Below are 12702 nucleotides of genomic sequence, written 5' to 3'. Positions count from 1 at the left end.
AACGTTGTAACTGACAATATTTTCAAAACTGGCTTAACTGCAGAACAACGTTGTATTCGTTAGTCTGTGCCGTGTGGTAAATCTATTTCTCGCTAAAACTGATGTTGGCAGCCCTGCACAGCTGATCAAAGTGGCGGGAATCGGGCCTCAAGCGCCAGCACAACGTTGTAACCTGCAAACATGTCTGCCGGCGGAAGCCTTGTTCTGTCACCGGGGGACCAAAAACGGCTTAATAATGGGAAAAAAAGGAAGATTCGACCACAGGAGTGGAAGGATAAGCACCGCAAGGCATGTAGGGATAGTGGAAATCCCTATATTTCGAAGAGGAAGAAGCCAGTGCCTGGAAAATTGCCACCACAAACGGTAAGCAGAACAACGTTGTATCTAAAACCACGGAACAACGCTGTATCTACGCCCATTAAACATTGCAACCGACATAGTTTATACTATACCTAAGTTGGGGGTTTCTGGTAATACGCATATCAGTACAGTAACTCTAAATCCATTTATAAGCTTTCCCACCGTTAGGTTGTGATCTAAGACTATTTTTTTTTTTTACAAATTAAAAGGGTAATGTAGCCTATGTAACCAAACACCCGTAAAGCCCAAAACCGAAATTAAATCAGGGATATATAACCAAAAAGATCCCTTGGTTTAGTTTTATCTTTTTTGATTTATATAATTTTTCATGTCGAATAAAAAATGTCATTCACTCAAATCGTTTGTGTAGTTCTAAAAGTTAAACAAAATGAACATGTTTAAACGTAAAAAGTGAAAGTAAAAATTTAAAGTAAAATTAAAATTAAAGTAATTAGGCCTACAGTAACTTAAAGTAAAATTAAAATGTGCACTAAAACCTTTTAAGACTGACAAATTATCACAATTTCAATTTTTACAGATCGTCCAGTGTCATTGCAAGTTCCATTGTAAGCAACTTTCTCATGAAGAAATACTACGCCACTTCAAAGATTTTTATGGATTGGACTACAATAAGCAAACTGCCTTCCTCGCCAATGCTTGCATCAAGGTAGTAGACATCCATCGCCCTACGGTGAGTGTGGATATTTCTAGGAGACACTGTACAGTGGAATACTATATTCCAAGAAGAGACACTAACGTTCGTGTTTGTCAGAAAGGAATTTGTCATATTTTTCAAATTACTCCTCGTAGAATCCAGATGCTTGTTGAAAAAATCAAATTTAATAAGCCCTTGAATGACTGTCGTGGGGCCCATGGTAAACATGAGAAGGTCCCTGAAGAAATCAGAGATTTAATTAGACATCATATCCGTTCATTTCCTAGTCAGGAAAATCATTATTCACGCAGGGACAGCCAGTCCAAGTGTTTAGATCCCAATTTGAGCATTTCAAAAATGTATGAACTTTTTCGAACTGCACACCCGGAAGCCAATGTAAAACTCCACCTGTACCGAGATATTTTTAATGCTGATTTTAACTTAAGATTTGGTTTGCCCAGGTCCGATACGTGTGCCACATGTGACCGCTTCTTTATTAAGTTAATTGATTGTAAAACCGAAGATGAAAGAAAAATAATAGAGACCGAAAGTAAGCTACATCATTTTAAAGCAGATGCGGCCTATAAAGCCCTGGAGCGTGACAAATTAGATGCAGAGGTAAACTCAAATGATTTAGTACTCTGTGTAGATCTCGAACAGGTATTATTTTGCCCCAATCTCACACATAACAATGTGTTTTACCAACGCCAGCTTTCATGCTATAATCTAGCTATACATAACATGGGAAACAATGAAGCATATATGTTTTTCTGGAACGAGACGGTAGGCAAACGTGGATCAGCGGAAATTGCATCATGTCTTTTAAAGTATGTTGAGCTTCATGTTCCGAAAATGACACCAGGTCAAACCCGCACACTAAAGCTTTGGTCAGATCGTTGCATTGGCCAAAATAATAACTGGAGAATGATAAGTGTGCTGCAGCATCTCGTAGTAAATGGATACTTCACAGTAGTAGAACAAAAGTTTATGACTACGGGGCACAGCTTTTTGCCATGCGATAGGGATTTTGCCCTCATTGAAAAGGCAAAAAAAGGCAAAAGAGTGTATGTACCTTTTCACTGGGTCGAGGTAATAGCAAACGCAAACTCAAAGCATCCTTTCAAAGTTTGTGTTATGAAAACTGAGGATTTTAGAAACACTGATATTGCGACAAAAAGTTTGTCAACTAAAAATTTTAACATCACAAACAATGTTTGGTATCAAATAACTGCAGACGATCCAACTACTCTGAGAGGCAGAACATCCCACAATGTCCTTCAGCCGTGGAACAGCCACATTTTGGCTAAGGTTATCAAGGAACCAAAAGACACTGCATCTACATCTGCAACGAAGAATTGTGATGCATCTACATCTACAAAGAAGATTTCAAAGAAGAGATCCAAGAAGGAAACGAGAATATATCCCCCTGTAAGAATAGAGAACTTCCCGCGGTTGTATGAAGGACCATTGCCGATAAAGGCTGACAAGAAAAAGGACCTATTGGATATGTGTCAATACATACCTCAAGAGTATGTACCGTTTTATGAAAATATTAAAGTTGAAAACGAACAAAATACCTAAGTATTTCAAAAGTGTTTTTAGCCAGGGCTTATATCTGCACTTTTAGAATACTTTACCTAAACTTTGGCTTTCTATTACCAGGATTTTTATATAGATTACATTGTAATATTATTACAATATTTTATAACTTTATGTATCTTTTATATTGTTGATAATATCTTTTATATCTTAGAACCAACAATTCACCTTTTTTACAATATGTATCCTGTAAAAATATATTTTTAAGAAACTACGATGTTGTGTTTTTCTTCAGCCTGTTTATGTTTAATATAAATTGTCCGTAGAACAACGTTGTAACTGACGTCTGTTACTACGGAGTCCGTAGAACAACGTTGTAACTAACGTCAGTTACTACGTTGTTCCGTGTGATTTTGAGGTTAAAAAGGTCATTACTCTTTTGTGAAGTGCCCAAACAAGGTTATGTACATAAATATATATTAATCAGGTACAAAACCTAGATTAGTCTAAATAGAAATATTAAAAAGCCCATAAATATATCATACAAAAAGTTTTTTTTGTTCCTGTAAAATTTCGATTTTGTAAGTTACAACGTTGTACGGCGGAGCCATTCAGTTAATGAATTTGTTGTTTGTAGGAGCTACAGCCATACAACATTGAGGAATATAAAACCTTTAAAATCCTACTTTTCTACCGTGACACAGCTAATTCAACTTGTAAGAAAAAGTTAATAAAAGAATTCATGACTTTACGAAAAACCCCTAAATGTTTTACTTTGCAAAAGGTTGAGTTGCTAACAGAATTGGAAAATTTGATTGATCACAGGCTATTATAAAGTGAAATGACAAATGTAGTAATGTTTGATCACAGCATTCAAAGCCCACGTAACTAATCAGCCCAAATTATATACAACCTCTGCACTATTATTGAGTGTGCTACTGCATAGGTGTGCATACGTTTCCTCTTAAACCAGGTAAACCATTGACTTTAGCCTACACAGAGTATACATTGACTCGGTGTAGTCAATGGTGAAACCTCATAATATTTTGGCTCAAACCTACAAACACGCTCTGCTCTAGATTAGCAAGTTGGCTTATGATACAATGTAACTTATGCATCATCCATTTAATTAGGTACAGTGTACCTCTTCAAGTGAATCGTCCTGACCAAAGTAAGCAATTTGTAGTCTTATTGATTTGTCTAATATAGTGTAACAAATTCAATTTTTATGTTTCAGGACAAGGAACAGAACTCTGAAACGTCAGATTCGCTAATTTCCAAGGATGAAGGCAAGCTGTCCACCACGTTAGACTGTATGACACTACTGACCTATCATGAGGCACCTTCGTACTTGCAGTTCAATCCTTACATTCTCACAGGCTACAGAGGCTACCTCTCTACAAAGATGTGTTTTGAGAGGTGAGGCTTCATTTTGAATTTGCTTGAAAACTTTAACCTTCTATTCTAAACGGGTATTGACTTTCTGTTCCTTTAGACCTTTTCGTGTTTAAGCTTAACGATTAAGAATAATGTTGAAATATATATGAAACATGAAGTTGTTACATAAATTAGTCATGTATTTCTTCATGAGGTAATCGGTGAGTAAGCCCAATGTTTCTTAAATAAATATGTGAATAACTAAAAGAAGGCTGACTCATTTAGCCATGACATTATGCTTGTGTTTTTATTTGACTGATATTTAGTTGGTCATTGTTTATCTCCAGTCATTCTTGTCATTTAAAGTTAAACTTAATAAACCTACTACTTACAGTGACAATTAATTCTTGAACAAATTAGGCTACTTAAAGGATTTTACCATTGTATAATTTAGTTTATCAACAGCTCAGTTTCCATCTGCACTATTTCCTGTTAAACAAGGATCAGTAAGTTAATTATTTAGGCCTAAATGTATTTGCCTAAACAAAACCAACTACATTGATTAGAGACTATTCTTTAAAATTTTCCCTACCGTAGGTACTTTTTTTAAAGGTATTTAAGTTGATAAAATATACTTACTTAGTTTTCCCAACACTTGATGCTTAACCAAGTGTTATAGCACCTTGTGATTAATCGAGGGCTCTTCAGAATGTAAGGAACGTCCCCGTCTGACACTGATAGACACACGCTGATCACACAATTTCTAGTACAGGCAGATTCACGTCATTAGTGACAGTCCAGACGTCAAAATGGGAACTAGGCCCACCCTACAATCCATAACTTGCTCCGAGTGACTTTCATTTGAAAAAAGAAGTCTACTCTATAGTTTTCTCTATTCTCTCTATAGTTATAGTGTCAAGTTTTCTGATATCGACATCGCTCATTGACAATGCTTCTTCAAACTGGTCTAAAATAATTTAAATAAAAAAGTTCTAAATCTATCTTCATCCAGCTCCAGATCATGCATTCGAGTCGAGTAATGGTACTCTCCATAACATGGTAAGACATATTTGCACAGATAAAACAAATACACTAAGTGAAGGGTGTTGTGCTCTTCTGACTCCGAGTGAACAAATGGACGTTTGGTACGTTGTGGAAGAGCCACGTACTGGGCGTTTGGGACGTCTAGTACGCCAGTGTTAAAAGGCCTTAAGCCTACTCTAATATATTGCACCCAATAATAATGTATGTTTTGTCCCAGCATGTTTTGGATGACCAATGAGACAATCAACATCTGGAGTCATGTGTTCGGATGGATGTTGTTTCTGGGACTCACCCTCTACGACCTGTTTCTTCTCAACATTCACGCCTCCTTCACGGACAAGTTTATCGTCGGCATGCTGCTTGCGTGCTTCCAGGTAAGTTCTTGTAGTCGTAGACTGACTTTTTTAATGACTCTGGGGTTCCTTATGTGATAGGCCTATCTTTTTACAAAAGTGATCATTTCTGTGCCGTATTCGTATGTTGAATGTGTGTCAGTATTTTAACAATCAATGAAGCTAGGCCTAATCCAGAGGATTTAATGTATTCCTTGGACTGAAGTGTTTGACAATGGCATCTTGCCGAGACATGTAAAACGATTACTCTTTACGGGCATTGTAATAACCTATGAGGTATGGCACATGTACCGTTATGGCATAAGTTGTAACATCTGTGGGTTTTAGAGATATGCTTGTCATCTGTTTTTTTTACTGGTGTATTTATAGGTTTAGCAAGTTTGTAGGTTCTGGTGTTTTCAGATGTTGATAGTGTATGTTGTACTATCTGGTGTTTTACAGGTGTGTATGGTGATGTCGTCGCTGTATCACATATTCTCCTGTCGGTCGGAGCACACGTTCAACTACTTCTTGTCGTTTGACCTTCTGGGGATAGCTCTCAGCATGTTAGGTATCTACATGACTGGAGTGTACTACGCTTATTGGTGCAACAAGGTAGGTCAATATCTATCTTTGTCTTTTTTATTTCTACTAGTTTCACGGGGCTCGTGCCTTGTGTGGTCTATGTGTTAAGAGAAGAGAATTATTATTAAGGATGTCTTGTTAATTCAAAGAAAAAGACATACTTATGGTTAGTAAATCATCTTAAAGCTTTTTGCTGGCTTTTGTAGTTCTAGGAAGTTGAAGGTTATAAACCTATCTGTGTTGTATATATGTTAAGCAAATGTAAAATCTAATTTGCAATTTAGTAGTGCAGTATAACCTCGCTAATCCGACCTCAGCCAGTCCGATTCCTCGATTAATCCGACTGTGCCATCGTCAATGGTTGACAATGCTATTGTGGTATTATCAATACTATCTGCCTTGGTTGTATGGAGGTTATTACTGTCTCCCGCAATCACGGCAACGTTCACGAACACTGAAACATTTATCTTCATTCCTTGCGATTTTGGCAAAATATTGAACGTCTCCCACGGACATGGGTACATTATCATCGTCTTCGATGGTCAATAAAATGTCAGTTAAGCAATTTATTTGGTAATCTAATATGATCCTCGGATAATACAACCTTTTCAATGTCCTGACCATAGTCCCAGTCTTTAAAGAAAGGGATTAGCCTAGTGATATTGTACTGTAAAGAAGGATTTGCATTCTTATTCCAAAAGACACAACTCATTGCTTAAAATGCCTCAGCATAGACTAAGTAAATGTAATGTGAACCATTCCTCAGCAAGTATAAAACTGTTGCTAAAATGCAACAGTTTCATACTTCTGATTTAGGTTTTACCAGAATTTAAAGTCAAATTGTTTAACTGTTGCTTGAAAATCCATTTTTCAACACTCAAGATTATTTTGACTGTCTAGGCATTCCAATTGAAAAAGTATGGACTACTTGCTTTCAAACTCTAGCTACTAAGTCAACATGTTTGTTTTGACTGTGGTTACTGACTAACCTATTGTTTATTGTTGACCTTGTCTATTGCTTTATTGTAATGCTGAGTGCCAATTAAGACTTTATTTTATTTGCTCTATGTATGATTGTACAGACGTGGCAGACATTCTACCTGACGACGGTTTGCGCCTTCTTTGTGATTGCCATGCTGCTGCAGCTCCCGTGGCTCAAGGTGGATGACAACGTCAAGATGCTCATGTTCGTGTTGTGGGCCGCGTACGGGATCGTACCCACGGCTCACTGGACCGTCATGATGGGAGGACTGGAAAACCCCATCGTCGCTGTAAGTTGCACAGTCCTACATACTCGGCGCACTTTAATATACTAAAATCTAACTGTCGGTCATTTTATGGCCAATCAAGGCCGTTTCTGTTGTGACATTGGTCACAAAACGCCGAATGGCGCAAAATGGCCGATCCATCATAACTTTAGTTCCAGAGAAATAATAGTTTTACTGTTAAAGGGTTAAGTTCAGCTAGCTTATTTGGAAAAAAAGAATCTAGTGGCTATAGATACACAAAATAGTCACACCTTTTAACCGGACATCGGATTAACCGGTCCACACTAGGTGGAAATAACATCTCTTTAACCGGACAATTTTAATCAGCACATCAGTTTAACCGGACTAGATTGGCAGGAAGTGAGCAGTACTGAAACGACTGTTCTCGTGAGAAAGATTTGAGACCAGTGATCACGTGTCTAAAGTCAATGCTCTCCTAAATTTAGGTTAAATACTGTGTACAGTATGCATTTAAACAGTCCGTTTTAACGAGTTTTTGGAGATTTCGGTTTAATCAGAAAAACCGTTATCCGGACTGGCCTCGGTCCCGAGGAGTCCAGATGAGAGGGAGTCTACTGTATGTACAAAAATTGTTTATCTTATTATCTACTTAGTAATTAAATTGATCTTAAAATATAATACGTGGGTGCTATTGTTAGATTCTAGAATGTTTTCTGAACATAAAAAGTAGGTCTATGGATATTAGTATATTTACGACACTTTATATTTTGTTAGTGAGCTATTTTTTCAATGGTCTGCCTTAACATTTGTAAGGCATAGGGCTTACAAATGATTGTGCAAAAGCCAGAATTCATGAGGTTAATCCACTGACCTGTATGTTTGTTACAGCTGTTGCTGCCCAGGGTGGTCATGATGTATGGCATTATCGGATTAGCTTTCTTCATCTACATCACAAGGATACCAGAGAGGTTCTTTACTGGTAAGTCCTGTGTTCCAGAGGCGAAATTGACGATCGGCGTGCAGGTTGCGTAGTGGCGTAGATGCGATGTTTACTCGTTAACGGCATACAAACAAATTATTTTATCTTTCATGTTCTCCAGCAAACTGATGCTTGCGCTCCTTGTGCCAAATTAACGTAACAGCAAACAATCGTAAAAAAATTGTCTGTTGGTTTAGTCGTCATCCATTAACTACCAGTAACACTAGTTTAATAGTTTTAGGGTTATGTCAGTCTCGATGTTAAGCATTAACACGTTCACTGCGCATGACTTCCAGTACCGTGCGACGAGTATACTTGTGAAAGTGCCATTTATTAACTATTGTTCCATTGTAAGGTTAGCCACGGCCGTGAGACGTTCATTTGCTTGCCACGTATTGTGGTAAGGTTTAGAAGGTTATGGTGAGGTTTAGGCTTTTACACTTCAATCTGGTAAAATTTGTTTTTAGATCCGACTATTTTATCAGTGTTAGGGACTGTTACAAATTTATTGTAGTTTTAGGTTTAGGCATGGATTTAATGACATGGAATAGAATAACGATAATGGATATACTGTAGCATTGTGGAAGGAACCTAACCTCAAAAATGTGCTTGACCCCTTTCTTGGGGTATTTTTTATGGTGTGTCCGAGTGCTTTGCCCCTGCTTTTTCCCTTTATTTGGCAATACTGAGGGCCGGCTTGCAGTTTTGTTTAGTGCTGTTATCTATTGGGTTCTTGCACAACTACGTCCACTACGACTGGGACGTAATACATACCATAATATCTCCTCCCTTGTTTTCCAGTTTTTTCCAATGATAAAACTAAATTCAAACATCCAGTCATCCACGCAGCACATTAACTGTCCGCGCTTCCAGCAGTGGCCGGCTATCACGCAGCCGCAGCAAACATTTTGAGTGGTAAAATGGTGGTGTTGATCCTATCAAAGTACAGCGTAATATGGATGGTTTTTAAGTGTTATTTATGTTATTATAAATATATTCATTGTGCGAGTGTTTGTTTACCATTTGTTTATACTTCATTGTGTTTTAGCCAACGTTTCTTTGCACATAGCTCAAACACGTAGACCATTTATTTCACAGTGTAGGTCTATACATGTTACCAATTGACTCAGCAATAGGTTAACTACTGATTACTTGTGCTATATGACCATTGACGTTTTACAGTTTTTTTTTAATGCAGTCTACACATACCAGGCAACAACGAACCTTAAATTGTTTTTACCCTGATTTATATGGCATGATAAATACATGGAGGGATGTTTAATCCATGGTGCTGTGTACAGTTTGAAGTGAGGTTTGTACTTTGGTAATGGTAAATCTGTGTTTTACTAGTCACGGAAAGTGGAGAGCTTAGTCCTATCTCCTCTTGTCTTAGACAATTTAATGTACTGTTTTCCTAGAAGCGGAACAGACCGAAATCACTTCTCCGCACTCTGCGTCCGCACCTACGAAAACCCAGCTTCCCCCCCCCTTAACCCTAACCCTAACAACAGTTTACACAATCATTTTCTGTATTCAATGCTGTTACTCTGAGTAATCAATACTGTTGTATCAGGACTGAGTTAATAATCATATTTGTATGATTGGAACCAGAACAATAGGCCTACATCTCTTGTTAAAATCACCAACAGACTAGGGGAGAAAAGTGTGGAACAACGAGGCTGGAGTTTAGTAGCACAGAGAAGTTGTAAAGTACTTTTCCACACTGTAACATAAGACATCGGTTTATATGCCAAATTCAAGTACCACCCGCTATGCAGCGCTTAGTTTCTGGATAGGCCTCAGTACAGAGATTTGGGTTGGCCTTCCAGGGTTCGCGTAAAGATTTTACCTTTCACACTCACGCTGTGCCATTGCCTTGGCTGAGGAAGATACTTTTTTTATACTTAAATATTTTCATTGAAATGGCGACCATACATAGTTTAGGTATTTTAAGCCAAGTATGAATGAAGATGAGTGTAGGAGGAGTGGCGTGATCCTTTAGTCTTGTTAGTGACTAAGGCCGACATATTCCTTGGACACAGCTGTTAATTAATAGCCCATACAGCTAATGCCAACTGGGGAACCTACAGTTTATAGTGGAATACGAACCACATTTTTGCCTTGGTATTAACGAATTGGTATAATTACCAGGATAGTACTGCGGATAGTCGTAGTAGGCCTACTCACTAGTGTGGACGTTAAACAATACAGAGGATACAGCTTAATGGACAACCGTGGGCCTATAGCTCCAGTATGCTGGGAAGGAAATGTACTAGTATTCAGAAAAGAAGAGCCCGAACGGCGATCACCGCATAGCATATTTGTACAACAGTTGTAGCGTACAGGGCCTTCCTACCGCTTGAGCGCTGTAATATGTGATGGAGAGGGGAAGGGGACGACGAATAGAATTCGCTCTCAACACCAGCGACTGGTGCTAGACACCACTTTCATTGAATGTATCCTCTGTTCATTATTTTTCTTTGTTAGCGGAGAGAGTAGTTGAGCGGTTTTTAAATAATATACGTACGTAGGGGCACCAAAACATAGTGGAGCGTACTTGGTACCTGCAGCGATACGCTAGCCTCTCCGCTCTGATATTTACCTAAGATTTGTTTACCTCGAGGGTTTGGAAGAAAGTCGAGTCTCAGTCGTTAAACCGACTTAAAAATGTAGTTTTATTTCGTCAGTTCGTGAACACTGTCATCCTGTTTGGGACTAGGATTGATTTTATTACAATGTACAAAATTATAATGTTTAATTATTCTTGTCAAGAAGGTACAGTGATCCCTCTAAGTGACATTTAATATTCAATTTATCCATTAAACAGTTTTTTTTTTAATTTGTTTATTCAATAGTTTGGGAGTTAGGGGTGCTCTTGTAATGATGAGAGTTCAAGCTCTTTCACTGTACCTAGTTGATCCTTTACTGATTTTAATATGTTGTGCTAAATAATAAACAAACTTAAAACTGATAAAAATGAAGAGAATAATTTTTAAATTGAAAAGAAATGACAACTGACGGCCTTAGAAAATTAAGTCGTTCGTAACATATGAAATTATTGTCTGTGACTAAGTTAGCTGAAACTAATCGTGTAGTATACAAATATATTGTTTATTGCAATGGCCAGAAATGTCTTTTGGAATGTAATTTTCCAGGCTCGACTTGTACATGTTTATTGTTTACTTTACTTTAGTTTTCTCATTAAGTTCGTGAATGAAACAGTTTATTCTACTAATAGTGTCTTTGATGCCTTTAACCCATTGGGGAAGGAAGGAATTAATGCTCTGTCTGCAGTGCCCTCTGTCGGCAATTAATTTTACCAAATTTGTAGACTTTTACTTCAATAATTGTTATAGAAAGAAAACCTTAAGTAATAAATTAATAATTCTTACACCATTTTGTTCACAATAAATTGTCTACAAAAAAAGTGGTAATTGGATAGCCAAAATGTAAAATAAAATAAAAATAAAATTATAATGATTATAAAACTAAAAAGTTTTTAAACAATTATTTAAAGGTAAACTTAATTTACAAATTCTAAGAATAATCCAGACACCAAATGACACTACTGTTATAAAGTTCAATTTATTCCCACTGTAGAAGAATCACAAGTTGTTGTTTACTTTTATTAGTAATAACATAAAAAAGGTAGAAAATTTGACTTATTTGAATAAATAGACCAACAATGATTTAAATTGCTACTCAGCTTAACTCGATACTCGATCTATCACATCCTAAACTTGACTAAAAAGTCTGCTACTCTCCCATTTTTCTTTTTAATAGGCCTAGTATGTTTCACAAAATTAAAAGGATCCCATACATTTTTATAAAGAGTTCACTTTATAGCTAGACAAATTTTTTTTAACCCACCAATAGTTAGTTGTTTTCATCTAGTTAGCATTTGTCACAGAAACATTTTCCACTTAAAATAGGTTACAAGTTCTTCCAAAGTTTAAAATCCCACAGTTTTGCTGCATAATTTTGAAAATCTGAAAAAATGAAATGAAATGAAAAATCATTTATTTACACAGGCAAAATCTTTGGGGTACCTGAATTCTAACTGGGGGGGTTAGCATGGGTAAAGATAAAAGTTTGAGGGGATTCGTGACATGGACTTTAGGAGGGGGAAAAGGACCTCTGCAAAGTCGCACATTTTGTTCTTTCTCACACAGAGTTTACACTTAGCTAGTATTTCTGTTTGGATTTATCTGATTATTAGGCTTCCTCTTTACATGTGATGAAAAATACAAACAATACACAGATAAAATACCTTACATAAATTATTTACAGATTGTAAATACCTTACTGTAAATAGTTTTATAAGGAAAACTTTATAATTTTAATAATGTACATTTGTACCATGACTTAGCTAATGCAATATGTATTGTTAATTTTAGCTAAATAATATGATTTGATTTGATTTGATTTGACAGCCTGACGAAAAGAATACAGTACTTGAGATAAAATATTCAGATAAAAGCTTTCCCCTATACGATACGTCAGTAAAAATATGGAACAAGCCAGATATTGCACAATGAACCAGCAATGAATATAACTCAATAAGGTATAGGCCTAACAGTTACATCCCCCCCCTGCGAGGTC

At 36.8% G+C, this 12702-nt stretch overlaps 1 protein-coding gene across 3 annotated transcripts in view; it reads left to right on the top strand.

Moving 5' to 3' along the window:
• The window catches only part of LOC128991772 (progestin and adipoQ receptor family member 3), a 38028-nt gene that overhangs the window by 20694 nt on the left and 4632 nt on the right, over positions 1 to 12702 (top strand). For all 3 annotated transcript variants that reach the window (XM_054414956.1, XM_054414963.1, XM_054414969.1), the window contains exons 2-6: positions 3792 to 3973; positions 5193 to 5349; positions 5770 to 5922; positions 6975 to 7163; positions 8010 to 8100. In XM_054414956.1, coding sequence (XP_054270931.1) covers positions 3792 to 3973; positions 5193 to 5349; positions 5770 to 5922; positions 6975 to 7163; positions 8010 to 8100 — 772 coding nt within the window. The remainder of the gene's footprint in view (positions 1 to 3791; positions 3974 to 5192; positions 5350 to 5769; positions 5923 to 6974; positions 7164 to 8009; positions 8101 to 12702) is intronic.

Source organism: Macrosteles quadrilineatus, unplaced genomic scaffold (assembly GCF_028750875.1).
Source record: "Macrosteles quadrilineatus isolate MER2022 unplaced genomic scaffold, UCM_ALF_1.0 Scaffold_1__1_contigs__length_201487025, whole genome shotgun sequence".
Lineage (NCBI taxonomy): Eukaryota > Metazoa > Arthropoda > Insecta > Hemiptera > Cicadellidae > Macrosteles > Macrosteles quadrilineatus.
Note: the sequence above shows the minus strand (reverse complement) of the source record. Positions and strands in the feature narration are given on the sequence as shown.